The sequence below is a fragment of the Hemiscyllium ocellatum genome, chromosome 3 (genome assembly GCF_020745735.1).
Source record: "Hemiscyllium ocellatum isolate sHemOce1 chromosome 3, sHemOce1.pat.X.cur, whole genome shotgun sequence".
NCBI lineage: Eukaryota > Metazoa > Chordata > Chondrichthyes > Orectolobiformes > Hemiscylliidae > Hemiscyllium > Hemiscyllium ocellatum.
The window spans coordinates 4,017,223-4,037,110 of record NC_083403.1 but is presented as its reverse complement, the minus strand read 5'-3'; the positions used below and the strand labels follow the sequence as shown (position 1 = coordinate 4,037,110).

The 19,888-nt window shown below is 43.0% G+C and overlaps 1 protein-coding gene across 5 annotated transcripts in view; it reads left to right on the top strand.

Moving 5' to 3' along the window:
• The first annotated feature begins 1,354 nt into the window (after positions 1 to 1,354).
• LOC132836138 (phosphofurin acidic cluster sorting protein 2-like) overlaps positions 1,355 to 19,888 on the top strand; it is a 481,204-nt gene continuing 462,670 nt past the window's right edge. For all 5 annotated transcript variants that reach the window (XR_009647339.1, XR_009647338.1, XM_060855477.1 and 2 more), the window contains exon 1: positions 1,355 to 1,555. Coding sequence is in view for 3 of the 5 variants with exons in the window: in XM_060855477.1 (XP_060711460.1) it covers positions 1,431 to 1,555 (125 nt within the window). In the remaining 2 variants the exon portion in view is untranslated. The remainder of the gene's footprint in view (positions 1,556 to 19,888) is intronic.

Sequence of the window (19,888 nt, the reverse complement as noted above, 5' to 3'; positions counted from 1 at the left end):
TTCCTCTCACTTTCCTCTCTCCTTCCCCATCCTCCTCTCTTTCCCCCCTCTCCCCCTCCCTCTCACTTTCCTATCTCCTTCCCCAATCCTCCTCTCTTTCTCCCTCTCCCTTTCTCACCCTCCCTCTCACTTTCCTATCTCCTTCCCCATCCTCCTCTCTTTCCCACCTCTCCCTTTCTCCTTCTCCCTGCTCATCCTCCCTCTCACTTTCCACCCTCCATCCCTCCCTCTCCCTTTCTCCTTGCATCCCTCCCTCTCCTTTTCTCCTTGCATCCCTCCCTTTCTCCTTCCCCATCCTTCTCTCTTTCCCCCCTCCCTCTCACTTTCCCTTTCTCCTCACTTTCCCCCTCCCTCTAACTTTTCCCCATCCCTTTCTCCTTCCCCATCCTCCTCTCTTTCTCTCCCTCCCTCTCACTTTCCCATCTCCTTCCTCATCCTCCTCTTTCCCCCTCCCTCTCACTTTCCTATCTCCTTCCCCATCCTCCTCTCTTTCCCCCTCTCCCTCCCACTCACTTTCCTATCTCCTTCTCCATCCTCCTCTCTCTCCCTCTCCATTTCTCACCCTCCCTCTCACTTTCCTATCTCCTTCTCCATCCTGCTCTCTTTCCCCCTCTCCCTTTCTCCCCCTCACTCTCACTTTCCTACCTCCTTCCCCATCCTCCTCTTTCCCCCCTCCCTTTCTCCCCCTCCCTCTCACTTTCCTATCTCCTTCCCCATCCTCCTCTCTTTCCCCCTCTCCCTTTCTCCTTCTCTCTGCTCATCCTCCCTCTCACTTTCCACCCTCCATCCCTCCCTCTCCCTTTCTCCTTGCATCCCTCCCTTTCTCCTTCCCCATCCTTCTCTCTTTCCCCCTCCCTCTCACTTTCCCTTTCTCCTCACTTCCCCCCTCCCTCTGACTTTTCCCAATCCCTTTCTCCTTCCCCATCCTCCTCTCTTTCTCCCTCTCCCTTTCTCACCCTCCCTCTCACTTTCCTATCTCCTTCCCCATCCTCCTCTCTCTCCCCCTCACTCTCCCATCTCCTTGCCTATCCTCCCTCACTTTCCCCCTCTCCCTTTCTCCCCCTCCCTTTCCTCTCTCCTTCCCCATCCTCCTCTCTCTCCCCCCCTCTCTCTCTCCCCCCTCCCTCTCACTTTCCCTTTCTCCTTCCCCATCCTCCTCTCTTTCTCACCCTCCCTCTCACTTTCCCTCTCTCCTTCCCCATCCTCCTCTCTCCCCTCCCCCTCCTATCTCCTTGCCTATCCTCCCTCACTTTCCCGCTCCCCTCTGTCTGCGACCGTTGGTCTCGTGCTGCCCCTTCGCCCAGCACGAGCAGCCGCGCAGGCGCCGACTGTGGCCGAGGCATGTTGGTGGAGCGCGCGCGCGCTGCTTGCCCCGTCCGCTCGAGGGGGCGCGCGCCGGCGCTCAGCGCGGAGGCAGCGGACGGCACGGCATGATGATGATGGCGGAGCGAGGGCGAGTCGCCATGGTCCCGGGCACTGGGCTCCCCAAACCCGTGCCCATGAACCTCTTCGCTACCTGGGAGATCGACAGGTCATCCCCGAGCTGTGTACCCAGGTGAGGGGAACGGCGCTTCGATTCGGGCGTAGAGGGCTGGAGCGAACCCCACCACCACCGCGGAGCTCCCATTGATCAGCCCCAGCGCGGAGCCCCCAGCGATTAGCCCCAGCGCGGAGCTCCCATTGATCAGCCCCAGCGCGGAGCCCCCATTGATCAGCCCCAGCGCGGAGCCCCCATTGATCAGCCCCAGCGCGGAGCTCCCATTGATCAGCCCCAGCGCGGAGCCCCCAGCGATCAGCCCCAACACGATCACTACACCCAGCCTGATTCAAGCCGCGCTCACTCTGGGAGTAGCTGCAGAAAAGAGTTTGAACATAACCAGAACGGGACATCTCCCAGACTCTGCACACTCCTTCGCTGACCCTCACGTAACCGCACCCCACCTCCAAGACTGCCAGACCTCTCCCTTTGACAGTCTGTCCTAAACCTCCCTTCTGTCGGTCTGACCCCCCCCTCCCCCGCCGCCAGCCTGATCCCCTGACGGTCTGATCCCCACTCTCTTGTCAATCTGACCCCACCCTCTGTCAGTCTGACCCCAAACTCTGACAGCCTGACCCCCCCGTACCACTCTGACCCCCACTTTCTGTCTGTCTGATACCCCTGACAGTCTGATCCCCACCCTCTGTCAGTCTGACCCTCACTTTCTGTGAGTCTGACCTCCCCTGTCAGTCTGGTCCCCACTCTCTGATAGTCTGATCACCTGACAGTCTGACCTCCACTTTCTGTCATCCTGACATCCACCTGCCAGTCTGATCCTGTCTGTCTAACCCCCACTTTCTGTCAGCCTGACCCCGTTTCTCTGTCAGTCTGACACCATATCTGATAGTCGGACCCCCCACTCTTGAGAGTCTGACAGCCCCCACTCCTGTCAGTCTGACCACTGTTCTCTGGCAGTCTGATCTAACCATCCCTGCCTGTCAGTTTGACACCCCCAGATAGTCTGACCCCCACTCTCTGTCAGTCTGACCTCCACCTGATATTCTGATTCACCTTCAGTCTGACACCACCTCTGATGGTCTGACCTCACTCGACAGTCTTATACCCTTCCTCTGACAGTCTGATCCACACTTTCTGACAACCTGCTTCTAACAGTCTGCCTCACTCTCTGACAGCTTGCTTCCGACAGTCTGACCCTCACCCTCTGAAAGTCTGACTCCCCTCTGACAGTCTGACCCTCACTCTGAAAGTTTGGCTGTCACTCTCTGACATTCTGACACCTCTTTGACAGTCTGACCATCACTCTCTGACAGCCTACCCACGACAGCCTGCAGTCCTCAATCTGACAGTTTGGCCCTCAATTTCTAACGGTGTGACCCTCACTCTGACAGTCTGATCCTTGCTCTCTGACAGTTTGAAATCCCTCCAACAGTCCTACCCTCCCTCCGATAGTCCAATTCCACCACCCCTCCCAGTTTGATTCCCCCCATTCTGACAGTCCAATTCCCTCCATTTCTGATCATCCAGACCATCCTTTTCAACTGTCCGGACCCCCCTCTCTGACTATCAGACCTCCCTTTCTGGCACTCTGTCCCACCGTCCGGTGCTAATCCTGTGTCACACAGATTAAGTTCCTCGCTAATAGTCTGACCCTCTCACCAACATGCTAGCTATCTCCTGTTACTGTGCATATCTTTCTGTTTGTCTCTCCCTCTGTTTCCCTCTGTCTGATTAAGGGTTCCTGCCCGAAACGTCAATTTTCCTGCTCCTCATATGCTGCCTGACCTGCTGTGCTTTTCCAGCACCACTCTAATCTTGACCCTTCCCTCTGTCTATATCTCTTTCTCACTGTCCTGTCACTCTCTGTTTCTCTCTGTCCTGTTATTCTCCATTTCTCTCTGTCCTGTCACTCTCTGTCCTGTTACTCTCTCTTTCATCACAGCCCGTTTCTCTCTCTCCTGTCACTCACTGTCCTGTCACTTTATGCTTCCCTTTGTCCAGTCATTTTCTGTTTTTCTCTGTCCTGTTACTCACTGTTTCTCTTTGTCCTGTCATTTTCTGTTTTTCTCTGTCCTGTTACTCGCTGTTTCTCTTTGTCCTGTCATTTTCTGTTTATCTTTATCCTGTCATTCTCTGTTTCTCTCTGTCCTGTCACTTCTGTCTCAGTTATTTCTTTGCTAGTCTGTTCACTGAGCCATTAACTTTCTGAGGTCTGGCAATACCATGACTCTCTGTGAGCTCCTTTTCTCATCAACATATTACTCCTCAGTCACATCACTTGATTCAGTTCTGCTTCACCATGATCCTCAATGTTGTCAATTTTATCGATTGTCGGGATGATGATCTGACACCAATCCTGAATGAGCTGCAGTTTCCTCCAATTACCACTGTTTGCAATGAAAACCTACCTGAAACTCTGCATCATAGAATCATACAGTTCAGAAGAGGCCCTTTGTCCCATCAAATCGGTGCTGTCAAAAGTATACTACTGCCTACCCTAGTCCTACTTTCCCATGCTAAACTACGGTCTTGAGATTTCAAGTGTTATTCAAGTACTTTTTAAAGCTAAGGGTAAGATATTGTCTCACCAGCGAGCCTGAACCATGTCTCTTTTCTGATTGAGTTGTGTGTGAGCTGAGCTTCCGATGACATATTCTGTCCCATCACAATGACTACTTGCATCCACTGCTGTTGAATTGTTTTTTGTCCTTGACAAGTCTCAACTTAACTACTTCCAAAATCTTCATTGATGCCATTTTACTACTGGACTCAACTATTCTAATGTTTTCCTGGGCTGTGCCTCATCTTCTATCTGCCACAACTTGAACTCATTTGGTATTTTGGAAAGAGGCTTCAATTCCCAATCTCCTGTATCCCTGTACTTGCGTGCCTACACATTGACTCAGTTAAAACATTCTGAACCTTGTGTTCATTTGCCCCTCCTTATAGTTAACTTCTTCCAACCTTTCCAGTTTTCTCATCTTCTGCATAGCTCCTTTCATTTCATATTTGGCAACCTTACCTTCAGCTCGAATTTGGGAATTCCTCCCATAAGTCTCCCATTCTCTCTCGAATCCTTTAAGTAGCTCCTTAAAACTTGGCTCTCTGACCAAGTTTTTAGTCACCTGTTACTATTCTCTTAAGTTATAGTCCAACAGGTTTATTTGGAATTCTAGCTTTCAAAGCATTGCTCCATAATCAAGTAGATGTGGAGCAGGATAATAAGACACAGAATTTATAGCAAAAGATCACAGTGTCATGCAACAAAACTGATGACCGAGCAGGGCTCCGAAAGCTAGTACTTCCAAATAAACCTGTTGGACGAGAATCTGGTGTTGTGTGATTTTTAACTTTGTCCACCCAGTCCACATCATGCTATCTTAGGAACATAGGGGATCAGCCATTCAGCCAATTGAACCCGCTCTGCTATATCTTTTCTGGTTTTCAACCTCAACACATCTTCCTGTTTTAATCCTTGATAAATTTAAGCTTTGGAAATCTGTTGATCTCTGTCTTGAAGTTACTCAGTTGTGGATTTTCTACTTATGTTGTGATTTGGTGTCAATTTTTGTCTGACGATACACATGTGAAATGCACTGGGATTTTAAGGAAGTTAAATTATTGCACATTATTGTTGTTGTTTATGTCTGTACCTGACTGAAATGCTTTCTCTTATTTTGTATTTTTGAGTGCCTCTTGGTCTTTTTCTGTCCCACCTTCCTCTCTCTCCATCCTTCTTTGTCTGTATTTTAATGTCTGTCTATGATTTACTGTTGTTTTTAGCTGTGCTCTCAACTGTTTCTGTTCAGATCTGCCTCTCTGGCCTTGGTTTCTGCAGGGTATGGAGAAGGCTGCAGGTGAGCCTGGACAGATCAGGATGTGGAGGTCTTATCTGTATTTTCTGACTTTGGCTGTACCCCCATGTTTCTATCCTTCCCCGTGTATTTTGCTCTGCCATTCTATCTCATAATCTGATTCTTGTCCTGAGCTGATCTCACAGATACATTTTTTTGTCTGCTGTCTGTCACTAACTGTTATTTGTGCCCGGGGATAAGTATTGTCTCAGTACCTTCTGCCATGCTTAAGTTATTACTTTCGTACAACAAAGAACCTGCTCCCAACCCCCCAGCTTCTTGCCTCTTCTTATAGATGCATGAGAGAGACACAGCGGTTCAGAGAAAGACATGCTGAAGTTCCTCAGACATGTGGGCAGATAGGCTTTTTTTTCTGTTGTTTAAATAAATGTCTGTGCCTTCAAACTCTTATTCAGGTATCATTAGACTGTGAAAGGGGAAAATAGGAGAAACTTCCAAGATGCAATATTTTTCAAATTTCTTCATTTAAATTTCAAAAAACAGATGTTATATTTATGGAAAATGTTGATGTGTGTGCTGCACTTTTATCAAGGGCATTCAGTGGCAGTATATTGCATATTTGACACTTTATTAGATGGTTACGCAAGTATTACAGCTTGGTGATTCCTGCATTCACACGTAAGTTTGTATCTGCATAGTATTCACACAGGTGTCAAGCTTGAATCTAGAGAAGAATGACCAACTTCAGTAACAGCTTTTCTCTAAATTACTTTGTTTGATTTATATTTATCGTTTTCTTTTAAGTGTCTGTGCCATCTTAGAGTGATAAAAGCAATTAGGTCCTTTTATATTGGGCAGTCTTAACATGTCAAGTTTATAACAATAACAATTTCTGGCAGGCATTGGGTTGTTTTCTACCTGAAACTTACATTTATCAAATAACCTTGAACCATTCATTACACATCTAGAATGTGATTGAAGACTTTTGAGAGTTTAGTTTCTAAATTGTTTTGTTTTACTTCTAAACATTGTGTTAGTAAATGTTTTAAATAATCATCATGATACTATAGAAATTCAGGTAATTTAGAAATGTATTTAATTTATAAATTGAGGTTAAGAAAATAATTGCTGCAGCTCATGAGGTGGTGTCATTTTATCTGTTAATAGAAAGTGTGCCAAAGCCGTCAAATGTAATTATTGTAGAAGTACCAGAACTATATTCATAGCTTTGGTGAGCTTTGGCAATGTTTCAGTAAGTTCACTCATAGTTCATTCCTACTCTTGGAAGTTTTATATCTGGGAAGACAGTTCTTTGCTTTTATTTTAACTTCAGTTTGTTTAAATGGTGATATTAAGTACTGCTTAGGTAGTTCTGTCTGTGACATTGTGTTATTAATAAGTGTTGACCTCTCCAAACTTCTGTGTTTGATTCGTCTCCAGCTTCATTGCTTACAGTTTGATCACTAAGGTATGTGACCATACAGCAACACAAGTGCATAAGACATATTGCAATGGATTAGAATTAGTAGCTTTGACTCTGGATTTACAGTCCAATGAATGGACACGGTGTTGCTGTATAGGGTGGAAGATTGTCTGAAGTGACCTTCTTCTAGTTATCGCCTTAGGCTTGATGAATATAAACAGAATCTTTGGTGGTCTTGATCAGCATCCTTTCTTAAAACATTCCCTAGAGCAGCAGTGTGCAGGGAAAACCTAACAACTATACACATTTTAATCTACTTTTTTCTCTTTCCCTATACTTAGAATGGGTTTCAAAGTCCAATATTTATTTTTCTTGCTTCAGGAGAAGATCAATACTTGACATTAGTGAACACATAAAGCAAAATAAATAGGAACGGAGCTGTCAGATGCTAATTACAGGACCAACAGAATAGTGCACAATTATTCACTCAGCTCTTAGGCTAATTCTTGCATTTTAAATATTTAATTACATCTCAGGACCACTGTACATTGAGATGCAAGTATTGTTATGCTTTCTTTACAAGCAGTTTATATTGAAGCAAACCTTGCAATGATTTAAACTATGTCGTGCATATTTGTGCCTCCAAATCCAGCAGAGACATGAGGCAGTCACGGCTTTGCAGCAACTGCAGTCATAGAATGAATGAAAGCATGGTTTAGCTCACTTTGCAAATTTGACCTTTTCTGCTGCAGTCGAGCGAAGAGAAATTGGAACGAGACATGAAATGATAGTGGAATGCCAGTCCTGACTGAACTGAAATCTTATTCTGCACACTTTTACATTCAACCCAACCACTGTGGTTCATGTAACTTGCACCGTCTTGTTCACATGTCATTCTAACACTTGCTGACATATGCTGGTTGATGGTCAGGCCACAATAATGAGAATAATTGAAATTTAAATCCATCTATTGTCTTGCCCCTCCCCATCTCTGTAACCTCCTACAGCCCTAAAACCCTTTAAAATCTCTGCGCTTCTCTAATTCTGGCTTGTTATATACTTTCAATTTTAATTGCTCCATCATTGATGGCTGTGCCTTCAGTTGCCTGAGTCCTAAGTTCTGAAATTCCTTCCCTGAATATTGCCCACTCCTCTCTCTGTTTACTCTTTAGTGCATCAAGCAGCAGTCAAAAATTTGCATACGTATGGTATCTGTAAAGTGGAAAACCTAGGCCCTTCACAGAGGAGTGAGGAAAAGAAATACTAAAACTGATATGAGGAGATCTGGTCAAAAGCTTGGCCAAAATGCTGGGTTTTATGAAGGGTTTTGTAGGAAGTGATGGGACATGGAAAATGAATAAAGTTTAGAAAATGATTTAGGACCTAGGCAGCTACCAATATTGGGACAGAGAGAGAGAGGGAGTTTGAAATGGATGGAACTGCAATCAAACAAAAGATGTATTGATATGGTGGATGCTGTTGTAATGCTGTTCTACAAATATAGGAATGATGGGTAAATTAGACATTTTGTGAGTTAGGATTGAAAATAGTTAGGTGAAGTGAAGGTAGACCTCACCAGAAGACCACTGGATTCATAGCATTTGAAAATGACAGAGAGATGGATGAGAGCATCAGATGGGTTGGGTTAGAGTGGAAGTGAACAGTGATCTTTATAATGCAGAGGATATGAATTTGTAAGTTGAGGGTCAAATAGAATGCAAAAACTACAAGCAACCGGCTTCATCCTGAGACTGCGGCATTTAGGGGTGGGGAAAGAGGAGGAAGATGAAGTCACTGGCAAAAATACAGAGTTTTGCGTTGGAAACTGAAGATAGGTGTTTTGCTCTTTCCTCTGAGCAGCAACTCCCTTGAGACAGGATGCTAGAGAAGCAGTGTGACATTGGGACAATAAAGGTGTTTAGAGAGGCAGTGATTGATAGGACTGACTGTTGACAGCATACATCTGAAAGTTGACCTGCCATGGAGATGATATTGGCAGAGATCAGTGTGTGGATGAGGAAGAGGGATCAGTGATAAATGCAGTGTCTGACCAATAGCAGTAGAAAACTATTTCAATATGTTACTGAATCATGGTAAATAATCATAGTGTGTGCTGTATGGAATGTTAATAAATACCAAAAGTGCATTCTCCCATACTACATTCAGCATTAGAACAAGATGCGTGGCATGGGATATCAACAATGGTACCAAAATGTACAGATTGGTACATGGTACAGATATTTTATAACCGTGATGTTGGAATGCTCTGTCCGTCATCAGTAATGATATTGTTAAAATGACTTGTATATCTGTACATGTGTGCAATACACAAGTTATTTAAGTTTTGTTTGGGTAATTTCAATCTTGATGAAATTTCAATACAGTACTTTGCGGATACGTTTCATTTGTTTTGAAAGTGACTCTGAACCTTTGCAGCCTCATAATTCTGATGATTAGAGCTACCACAAACGTACAGTTGGATTCAAAGTTTTTTTAAAAGTAAAATAACTTACTTTAAAGTGAAGTGTTTAAGATGATTTGATTGGGAGTCATTCAGATTGCTGCATATCATGGTTTGTGCCACTTCAGACTTCAATTAAGCTACCATTACAATTTCTGTGTTGTGATGGGGAAGTTGGCTTTTGGGCTGTAAGTTTTGGAAGTTGGTGAAAAAGCTGTCTTGGTTGGATATGCTGGAACTACAGTAACCTGTGTAAGATGTGTTTACTGTGACTTAGTCCATGTTAATCACATTGTTGCTTTCTTTGGTTAATTTTCTAAATGAAATCAACCAATGTAATTTCAGCAATTCATGTTCAATCATCAGGCTAGTTGGCTTTTCAAAAGTCAGTCATGTAATGGAGATGTAGTAATTTACTTCAGGACCATTTTTCTCTCCCCAGTTGGCCCTTCTTGCAGATAGAGCATATTCCAGAGAACTAGAACAAAGGTAGGTATTGACCATTGTCTGGTACCTGGCCCAATTCTTTATACATGAAGCTAAGCAATCCCAAATTTGACATGTCAGTTACTTACATCATCAAAAGAGAATTATGAGTTAAGTATTGGAATTCTTATGGGATGAAAATTGAATTTGGGCCATATTGTAAAACATTGAAGAAAGGCTATGCCCGAAATGTCGATTCTCCTGCTCCTTGGATGCTGCCTGGCCTGCTGCGCTTTTCCAGCACCACACTTTTCAACTCTGGTCTCTAGCACCTGCAGTCCTCACTTTCTCCCGTGTTGTAAAATTGTCAATAAAGAAACAATCGCCCGTAACGCACTCTCTGAGAGCAGTAGCTGCGAACCTAACTGACATCCTGCACCAGCCCCTTTGACTTAGCGGGTCGGGTGGGGATGGGATTCTTTTGCTGGGAGACTGGTTTAGTGCCTCTGCACTGAGGAAGTGGGCCTGGTTGCTCCAAGGGGCTGTATTAAATCCAAACCTTTATTTCTGCAATGAGAGCCCTCATGTTTCCTTTTTTTAAAGCAATTTCATTTTTCTGTAATTCCTGAGCTTGTCATACATCTGTGATTTGTTCACTTATGTTTGTAAACCAATAGGTTTCAATTGCTGCAGAAGTGTTCTATCATTTCAGTACTCCTGAACCAGTCTTCATCAATCCCAGATTAGTTTACTTTGGCTTGGATCAGAGCTGGACAATAAAATTTGCCTCAATTCTGTCTTTTTTTCCTTCTACTTCAGTTGTGTCGATAATGCTGTATTCCATCAACATTTTCGTAGGTAGCATGGGTCCTGATGATGAAAACCTATAAATGATCAATCTAAAGCTGGGTCTTGAAAATTTTGAGTGATGTGGCTGTGACTATTTCCTTTAATGGCTTGTTTTCTTGTGAGATTGTCCTTGGGCAGAAAGGTTGTTCACTGTCTTGGCAATAGATGACCTTTATAATCACTGTTGATGGCTACCTTATATTTTGTCATAGCAAGACAGCACCAGGTACATGACTCACCAGTCCATTCCATATTTTATAGAATCTGCTCAGCCTGTATTTCTGTCTCATTTGCTGTGGCGGTTTCCATCCAAAATCTTTGATCAAGGATGCAATACATAAAGCATGTTTTTGGATTGCTTCAGTCTGAAGGTTGCTGCACAGCTGGATAGAGTGGTCAAGAAGGTATATGGTATGCTTGCCTTCATTGGACGGAGTATTGAGTATAAGAGCTGGCAGGTCATGTTAAAATTGTACCAGACATTGGTTCGGCCGGATTTAGAATACTGTGTACAGTTCTGGTCACCACATTACCAAAAGGATGTGGACGCTTTGGAGCGGGTGCAGAGAAGGTTTACGAGGGTGTTGCCTGGTATGGAAGGTGCTAGCAATGAAGTGAGGTCGAGTAGGTTAGGTTTGTTTTCATTAGAAAAAAGGAGATCGGGGGGGTGACCTGATTGAGGTTTTCAAAATCATGAAGGGTATATACAGGGTAGATAGTGATAAGCTTTTTACCAGGTGGAGGATTCAATAACGAGAGGTCATGCTTTCAAAGTGAGAGGTGAAAAGATTAAGGGGGATACATGCGGCAAGTACTTTATGCAAGAGGGTGGTGGGTGTCTGGAACGCATTGCCAGCAGAGGTGGTAGAGGCAGGCACAGTAGACTCATTTAAGATGCGTCTGGACAGATACATGAGGGATACAGATGCTTAGGAATTGGGCGACAGGTTTAGACAGTAGATTTGAATTGGCTCAGGCTTGGAGGGCCGAAGGGCCTGTTCCTGAGCTGTAAATTTTCTTTGTTCTTTAATAACGCACTATAAATGGTTATACATAAAGTAAATATGCAACTCTGTATTTATGCAGGATGATATATTCCAGATAAATAAGAACCACTGATTTAGTATCGTATCAATCCATCACATAGAAGGAATTCCTTTAATGTGTTAGATTACCCCTTTTCTTATTGAATTGGAAGAGGCTTGAGGGGCTGAATTCCCCATTGATCCTGAATTCCTAAAGTATAGTAGTTACATAACCAAACATAATAACATTTTGCAAACACAAAACATTGTCTCAGACAGGAATGATGAAATAAAGCTGTTTTTTTGGTGGTGTTAATGTAGTGAAGAACTGCTGAACCAGTTCAGAGGGAGAACCTTCTGCTGTTCAAGTTGTTGCCATGGAATTTTCTATCTGAACCACAGGAACATGCTGACGATCATATGTTTATCTTCAGAAGCCAAGTATCTGCATGAATTAAGTGGTGAATAGTCCAAACTATGGTACAGCCCATAGGCTTATGATCGTGGACTCAGAACTTGATTCGATGGGTGGCTCACATTAAGTGCACATTTCAGAGAACCGTAGACCAAGGAATATTGTGCTCTTTGTCATTCATTCTGATTGCATTCTTATTGACTGGCTGTAGTTTCCTCAACACAAATACTATGTATATACTATAGCAGATATTATATAGAGTGAGAGAGATGTACTGCATGGAAATATGCTTTTCAGTCCAACTCGTCTATGCTGACCAGGTATCCTAATCTAATTTAGTCCCAATTGTCAGCTCTAGGCCCATATCCCTCTAAACCCTTCCTATTCATATACCTGTGATACTTTTTAAATGCTGCAATTGTACCAGCCTCCACCACTTCCTCTGGCAGCTCATGCATGAAAAGGGTCCCTTTTATATTTTTCCCCTCTCACCCTAAACCTATGCCCTCTAGTTCTGGACTCCCCCACCCCAGGGAAAATACTTTGTCTATTTATCATATCCATGCCCCTCCCTCAGCCTCTGACCCTCCGGGAAAAAAAGCCCCAGCCTGTTCAGCCTTTCCCAATAGCTTAAATCCTCCAACCCTGGCAACATCCTTGTAAATCTTTTCTGAACCCTTTCAAGTTTCATAACATCCTTCGGATAGGAAGGAGACCAGAATTGCACACAATATTCCAAAAGTGGCCTAACCACTGTCCTGTACAGCCACAACATGACCTCCCAACTCCTGTACTCAATACTCTCACCAATCGAGGAAAGCATACCAAATGTCGTCTTCACTATCCTATCTATCTGTGACTCTACTTTCAAAGAACTATGAACCTGTACTCCAAGGTCTCTTTGTAAGCAACACTCCCTAAGACCTTACTATTAAGTGTATAAGTCCTGTTCTGATTTGCTTGTCAAAATGCAGCACCTTGCATTTATTTAAAATAAATTGCATCTGCCACTCCTCAACCCATTGGCCCATCTGATCAAGATCCCATTGTAATCTGAAGTGGTCTTCTTTGCTGTCCAGTACACTTCCAATTTTGGTGTCATCTGCAAACTTACTAACTATACCACCTATGTTCACATCCGAAACCTTTATATAAATGACGAAAAGTAGTGGACCCAGAACCGTTCCTTGCAGCACACCACTGGTCACAGGCCTCCAGTCTGAAAAGCAACTCTCCACCACCACCCTCTGTCTTCTACCTTTGATCCAGTTCTGTATCCAAATGGCTAGTTTTCCTTGAATTCCATGAGATCTAACCTTGCTATCCAGTCTCCCATGGGGGACCTTGTCAAAAGCCTTTCTGAAATCCATCAATCCTCTTCATTATGTCTTCAAGAAACTCAATCAAGTTTGTGAGACATAATTTTCCACGCACAAAGCAATGCTGACTATCCCTAATCAGTCCTTGCCTTTTCAGATACAGTAAATCTTGTCCTTGAGGATTCCATCCAACAATTTGCCCACCACCAATGTCAGGCTCACCGGTCTATAGTTCTCTGGCTTTTCCTTACCACCTTTCTTAAATAATGCTATCACGTTAGCCAACCTCCAATCTTCTGGCACCTCACCTGTGACTATCAATGATACAAATACCTCAGCAAGTATCCCAGCAATCACTCCTCTAGCTTCCCATGGAGTTCTAGGGTACACTTGGTCAGGTCTGGGATTTATTCATTTTTATGCTTTTCAAGACATCCAACACTTCCTCCTCTGCAATATGGACATTTTTCAAGATGTCACCATCTGTTTTCCCACATTCTATATCTTCGTATCTTCCATGACCTTCTCCACAGTAAACACTGATGCAAAATACTTGTTTAGTATCTTCCCCCATCTCCTGTGGCTCCACACATAGGCTGCCTTGCTGGTCTTTGAGGGGCCCTATTCTCTCCCTAGTTACTGTTTTGTCCTTAATGTACTTATAAAAACCCTTTAGATTTTCCTTAACTCTGTTTGCAAAAGCTATCTCATGTTCCCTGTTTCCCCTCCTGATTTCCCTCTTAAGGATACTCATACTGCCTTTATACTCTTCTAAGGATTCTCTCCATCTCACTTGTCTGTACCTGACAATACACTTCATTTTTTTAACTAAAATCTCAATTTCTGTTATCATCCAGCATTCCCTAAACCTTCCAGCCTTTCCTTTCACCCTAACAGGGATCAATGGTTTAATTTAGTATGAGGAATACAGTATACTTTAATTATAAGATTCTTTCATTGGATTAGTAACTTGGTTTGTAGCTAATTAAATGTTAATTGATTGTTTCCTTGAAGTGGGTTATAGTCCAACAGGTTTATTTGGAAGCACTAGCTTTTGGAGTGCTGCTCCTTCATCAGGTAGCTATGGAGCAGCACCATGAGACACAGAATTTATGGCAAAAGATTACAGTGTCATGCAACTCAAATATATATTGAATAAAGCTAGATTGCTGTTCAGATTTTCATCTTTTAGAATAAGAAACCTGCAACCCATTCTAAAAGATTAAAGACTTAACAGCAATCTAGCTTTGCTCAAAATATCATTTCAGTTGCATGACACTGTAATCCTTTGCTATAAATTCTGGGTCACATGGTCCAACTCCACAGCTACCTGATGAGGGAGCAGCACTCTGAAAGCTAGTGTTTCCAAATAAATCTTTTGGACTATAACCTGGTGTTGTTTGATCTTTAACTTTGTCAACCCAGTCCATCACCAGCTCCTCTGCATCTTCGCTCCTTGAAGTAGGTAGTCGATTTACATCCCAGGCCAACCTGGGACAATTCCCCTTGGAATTGCACAGGGAGACATTTTGATGGGTCGCCCTATGGTTCCTCCCCCTGCTTCCTAGGACAAGCATGATTCATCCTGTGGGAGTGTACAGTGTATATGTTGGTGAGTGAGTGAATGAGTTTTGTGATTATGGTTCCAAGTCATGAAATGACAAATTGGCTTGGTGACATGTGATAAATTTAAATCACAAGTTTTATTATGTAAATGTTATGTATTAGCTGGAACTTTTTAAATTGTTTGTGGTAGTAGTTAAAGCATAATGGAGAAAATAGAAAATGAATCAAAAAAGTGTTATTTGAGTTTTAAATCTTTATTGACTGTGTACCAGGAATTTGTAATGATAAGACATGTTGACACAATAATTCCATGAGAAGTACGTGGAACCAGGATATCTTGTCAAGGACCTGGAGATTTGTAAAGATTTCTATGATTGTGTGCCTTTTTAATAAGGAAGCACTTCATCTTGCTGCTCCTTGTGGGTTTTTCCTGCAGAGAAATGCCTGCCTGTCTTGCAAAAGCTAAATGGTGCCAGTCTTGCAGACACAGCCCATCTGTTCCATTCCTTCCATGCTCTCCCTATTATAAAGAGACCACAAGACATAGGAGCAAAAGTAGGCCATTCAGCCCATCAAGTCTGCTCTACCATTAAATGAGATCGTGGCTGATCTGATAATCCTCAACTCCACTTTCCTGCTTTTTTCTCATAACCCTGATTAAAAATCTGTCTGCCTCAGCCTTGAATATACTTAAGGACTTAGCCTCAACAGCCCTCTGTAGTAAAGAATTCTAAAAATTCACTACCCCCTCAGAGAGAGGATGTTCCTCTTTATCTCTGTTTTAAAAGTCCAACCCCTTATTCTGAGACGATGCCCTCTAGTCCCAGACTCACCCCAAACAACCTTTCCACATTTACTTTGTCTAGTCCCCTAAGAACATTGTATATATCAATAAGGTTGTCTCTCATTCTTCTAAACTCCAACAAGTATAGGTCCAATCTACTCAACCTCTCCTCATAAGACTGTCCGTCCATGCCTGGTATCAGGCTAATGAGCCTTCCCGGAATTCCCTGTATCGCTCATATATCTTTCCTTTGATAAGAAGCCCAAAATTGTATTTGAGCTGTGATCTGACTAGTTTCTTGTATAGTTTTAACAAACCTCATTACTTTTAAACTCCATTCAACTTTGAAATAAAGGCCAACATTCACTTTCTAGCTTTTGGTGATTCATGGACAAGAACCCCCAAATCCCTTTTCTGTAGCTTTCTGCAAAATTTCTCCATTTAAATAACATTTAGCTCCTCTATTATTCCTGCCAAAATGCACAATCTTTCATTTCCCAACATTATATTCCATCTGCCAAATTTTTGCCCACTCACTTAACCTGTCTCTATCCCTCTGCAAACTCTTTGTGCATCCTCACCACTTAGTTTTCCACCTTTTCTTTTCAAGATGGCAGAGTGGGTAGGCTGAGCCTGGGGCTCATCGCCTTTCTTTCTCTTTTCTTCTTTAGTTCTTTTTCTTCTCTTTTATTCCTTTTCTCTTCATTTTCTTTTAAGTCTGGAGAGTGGCTGGTGAAGGAGGAGGCCTCTGGCATCAGGGGCAGCAAGATCAAAACAAGCTGGTCATGGCTCTGCTCCAGTCTGGGGGCCTCCTGGTGAGCAAGGAGCAGGTTCCAGGCTGACTCCCCTGGCTTGGACTTGCAGGCTAAGCCGAGGTTCCAGGTCCATGACTATACCTGGACGTCTGAAGAGAAGGAATGGCGGTCTTGGCACAGTGTGGCGGTTTCCCAATGTGGCAGTCTTATTCCAGCATGGCGGTCTTATCCCCGCTTGGAGGTTTTGTCCCAGCTTGGAAGTCTTGTCCTCATGCAGAGATCTTTGTTTTCGGCTTCCATGTGTTTCAGCAGCCTGGCAGGAGTTGTAGTCTCAGCCCAGCATGGCGGTCTTTTTAGGCAGAGGCTTCCAACCCAGTATTCCAGTGGCCTGGTGTGGTGATCTTTTTCCAGTGTGGTGGTCTTGTCCCGGAATGGTGGTCTCATTTCACTATGTCTTTAGGGTGTTCCATCGTTCCTTAATCAGCTTTCCCCAAGCCCAGAAACTGTTAACTGAACCGTAACAAACTTTGTCTTAATTTTTCTTGTTATTATGTATGAGTTCTGTCATTGATATAGGTACCATGTTGGGACAACTTATAAAACTTTTCACTCTATTTTTCATGTAAAAGTACTTGTGAAAATAAATTTCAATTCTATTTCTATTCTATTCCATTGTTTTTGTCATCTGCAATCTTCGTTATAATACATTCATTTTCCTCATCCAAGTCATTAATATATATTGTAAACAACTTTGGCTCCAGCACTGATCCCTGTGGTACAGGTTCCCATCCTGAAAATGGCTACTTTTTTCCAATTCTCTGTCTTCTATTCATTTTGTAATCCTCTATCCAAGCTAATATACTCCCTCTAACCACCATGTACTGTTATTAAGTAGCCTAATGTATCGTACCTTGTCAAATGTCTTCTGAAAATCCAAATATATTGCAAATTCTTTAACTATCCTGTGAGTTCCCTCCTCAAAGAATTCTAGTAAATTTGTCAGGCACAACTGCCCCTTCATGAAGCAACATTGACTCTGCTTGATCATATTATATATTTCTAAAAGCTCTGCTGATGCATCCTTCTTTTCCCAATTACAGGCATTAAGCTAACTGGTTGATAGTTACCTGCATTTGTCTCCTCTTTTTTAATTGAAGTGTTATATTCCTAACAAAATCAGAAATTGTTAGATAAACACAATAGGTCCGGGGAGAAAGCTGAGTTAACGTCTCGGGTCCAGTGACCCTTCTTCAGGATTGAATGTAGCTAGGAAAAGGTTGATCTATATGCTGAAGGTGGGGTGGGAGAAGGGGAAGGAGTAAACAATAGGTAGAGATAGAGCCTACAGAGAGAGGAAAATGTTGGGCACATGAGGGAATGGCTAAAGGTCAGCCTGGAAGAATGAATAGTTTCTAATAGGGACTGTTAGCAGTTGGCAGTGGGTTGTTAATGGTTGCAGCCCATGTGATGTCAAGGCCTGGTGTGCGGGCGTTGAGGTAAGGACATGGGGGAAGCTGCTCAGGCCCTAAAAGTTTTTAACTCAATGTTGAGTCCAGAAGGCTGTAGAGTTCACAAACAGAAAATGAGGTGCTGTTCTTCTAGCTTGCACTGAGCTTCGATGGAGAGTTGTAGCAAGTCTGAGACAGACAGGTTGGCCAGGGGATCACGGTAGTGTTTTAAAGTGGCAAGCAATCAGAAGCTCAGAGTCATTTCTGTGCACAGAATGTAGGCATGTTGCAAAACTGTCATCCAGTTGTACTTGAAAGTTTATTTTCTTCCTCATTATTTTTAGTCATACTTTGTTGGTTTTTGAAATTTTCCAATTCTCAGACTTAGTACTAAACTTTGCCAAATTGTATGTTTTTATTCTTTCAATCTGATATCCTTAACTTCCTTGGTTAACCATGGTTGACTTAGTTTCGTCCTAGAGTCTTTTACCTCAGAAGGATATACCTTTGCTGTGAATCATGAACTATTTTCTTATAGGCTTGCCATTATTCCTCAAACAACCTTGCAGCTAAGCACTGAAATAATTGCACAGAGGTTAGTATCCCATTGCCAAGTGATCCTTCACTTATACGTGGGAAGTCCTTGACACTGACCCAACTTCTCAGAGCCAGCTCTCAGAGTGAACAAAATCTCTGATACTCCTGTTTTTATCTGACAGCCAGGGCTCCCTGATTGGGCCACATTAATAGACTCTCTGTCAGCAATTACTTTCACTTATGTGGTGTTCCCCAAGTTCAGTTGGATTGGCAAGGGTGTCCATTTCCATTGGAATACCCTGCAACTTATTTTTCCACTTGCCGCATTTTCCAATGATAAAGCCACTTGTAAGGCCTGTTTGAAGTCGACATTGGCTTCAACTAGTATGCGCTTTTGCATGGTTACACCATTAATTCCACATACTGAACGGTTGCGCAGCATTTCATGATGGGTTAAACCAAAGTCACATTCCTCTGCCAGTTGTCATAACCTACTCAAAATTCTAATATGGACTCTCCGGTTCTCAAATTGCTGAGTATTAGTGTCTCAGAATTAGAGGACACTTGGGGTCGTAATATTCCTTAACTAAATCTGGCAGCTCTTGAAAGGTTTTAGTATCTGGTGCCTCAGGGAAAGTTAGGCTGCTAATAACTGAAAAAGCCTAGAGGGCTCAATCTGTCAGGAGAATTAATTATTGTTTTTCATTTGCCCCAATGTCATTTGCCCAGAAAAATAATGCATTCTTTCCACATGCAGGACCTATTCTTTAACAGCAGAGTCAAATGAGTCAAGATTCCCAAATACTGGCATGATGCCAGAAATGCTTACCCCAAATCCAAATATGATTGCAGCGAGCAAATTTCTTTAGGACCTTGCTTTATACAGTCTTTGCCACTGAAATCACTCCACAGAGGCCAGTATCCCTCACCAAGCCACTCTTTATTTACATGTGGGAAGTCCTTGTCCTGATACAGCTCATTCAGAGCCAGGTATCAGAGTGAACAGAGCCTGTGTTACTCCTGTTTTCGTCTGTCAGCCAGAACCGCCTGATTGGTCAAGATTAACAGCTCCAATCAGGGAACTCATATTCTATGAAATTCACCTGGTTGACCTAGTTACAATCTGTACAGGCGCCTTCCCCAGTCCACTCCAGGCAGCTCTGCTCTCATTCCTTTGTATTTACCTTTATTTAAGCTGAGCGCAGTCAGTTCTAACCCAAGATCCTTCCTCTCCAGCTTAATGTTAAATTCTGAAATGTCTGATTAATATTTCCAAGGAGATTTTTAATTCTGACATCATTTACTAAACCTGTCTCATTATACATCATCAGATTCAAACTAGCCTCATCCACAACATATTATTCTACGAAACTGTGTCAGATATACACAATGAATTCTTCCTCATGGTTTCCACTCCCAATGTGACTATCTCAATCTGCATAAAGATTAGAGTCCCCCCATGCTTAATGTACTGTCTTTGTAACATGCCCTCATTACCTGCTGATTTATTCTCTATCCAGCTGTATAGCTACTGTTAGGGGCCTACAGATTACATCCAAAGAGCAGGAGA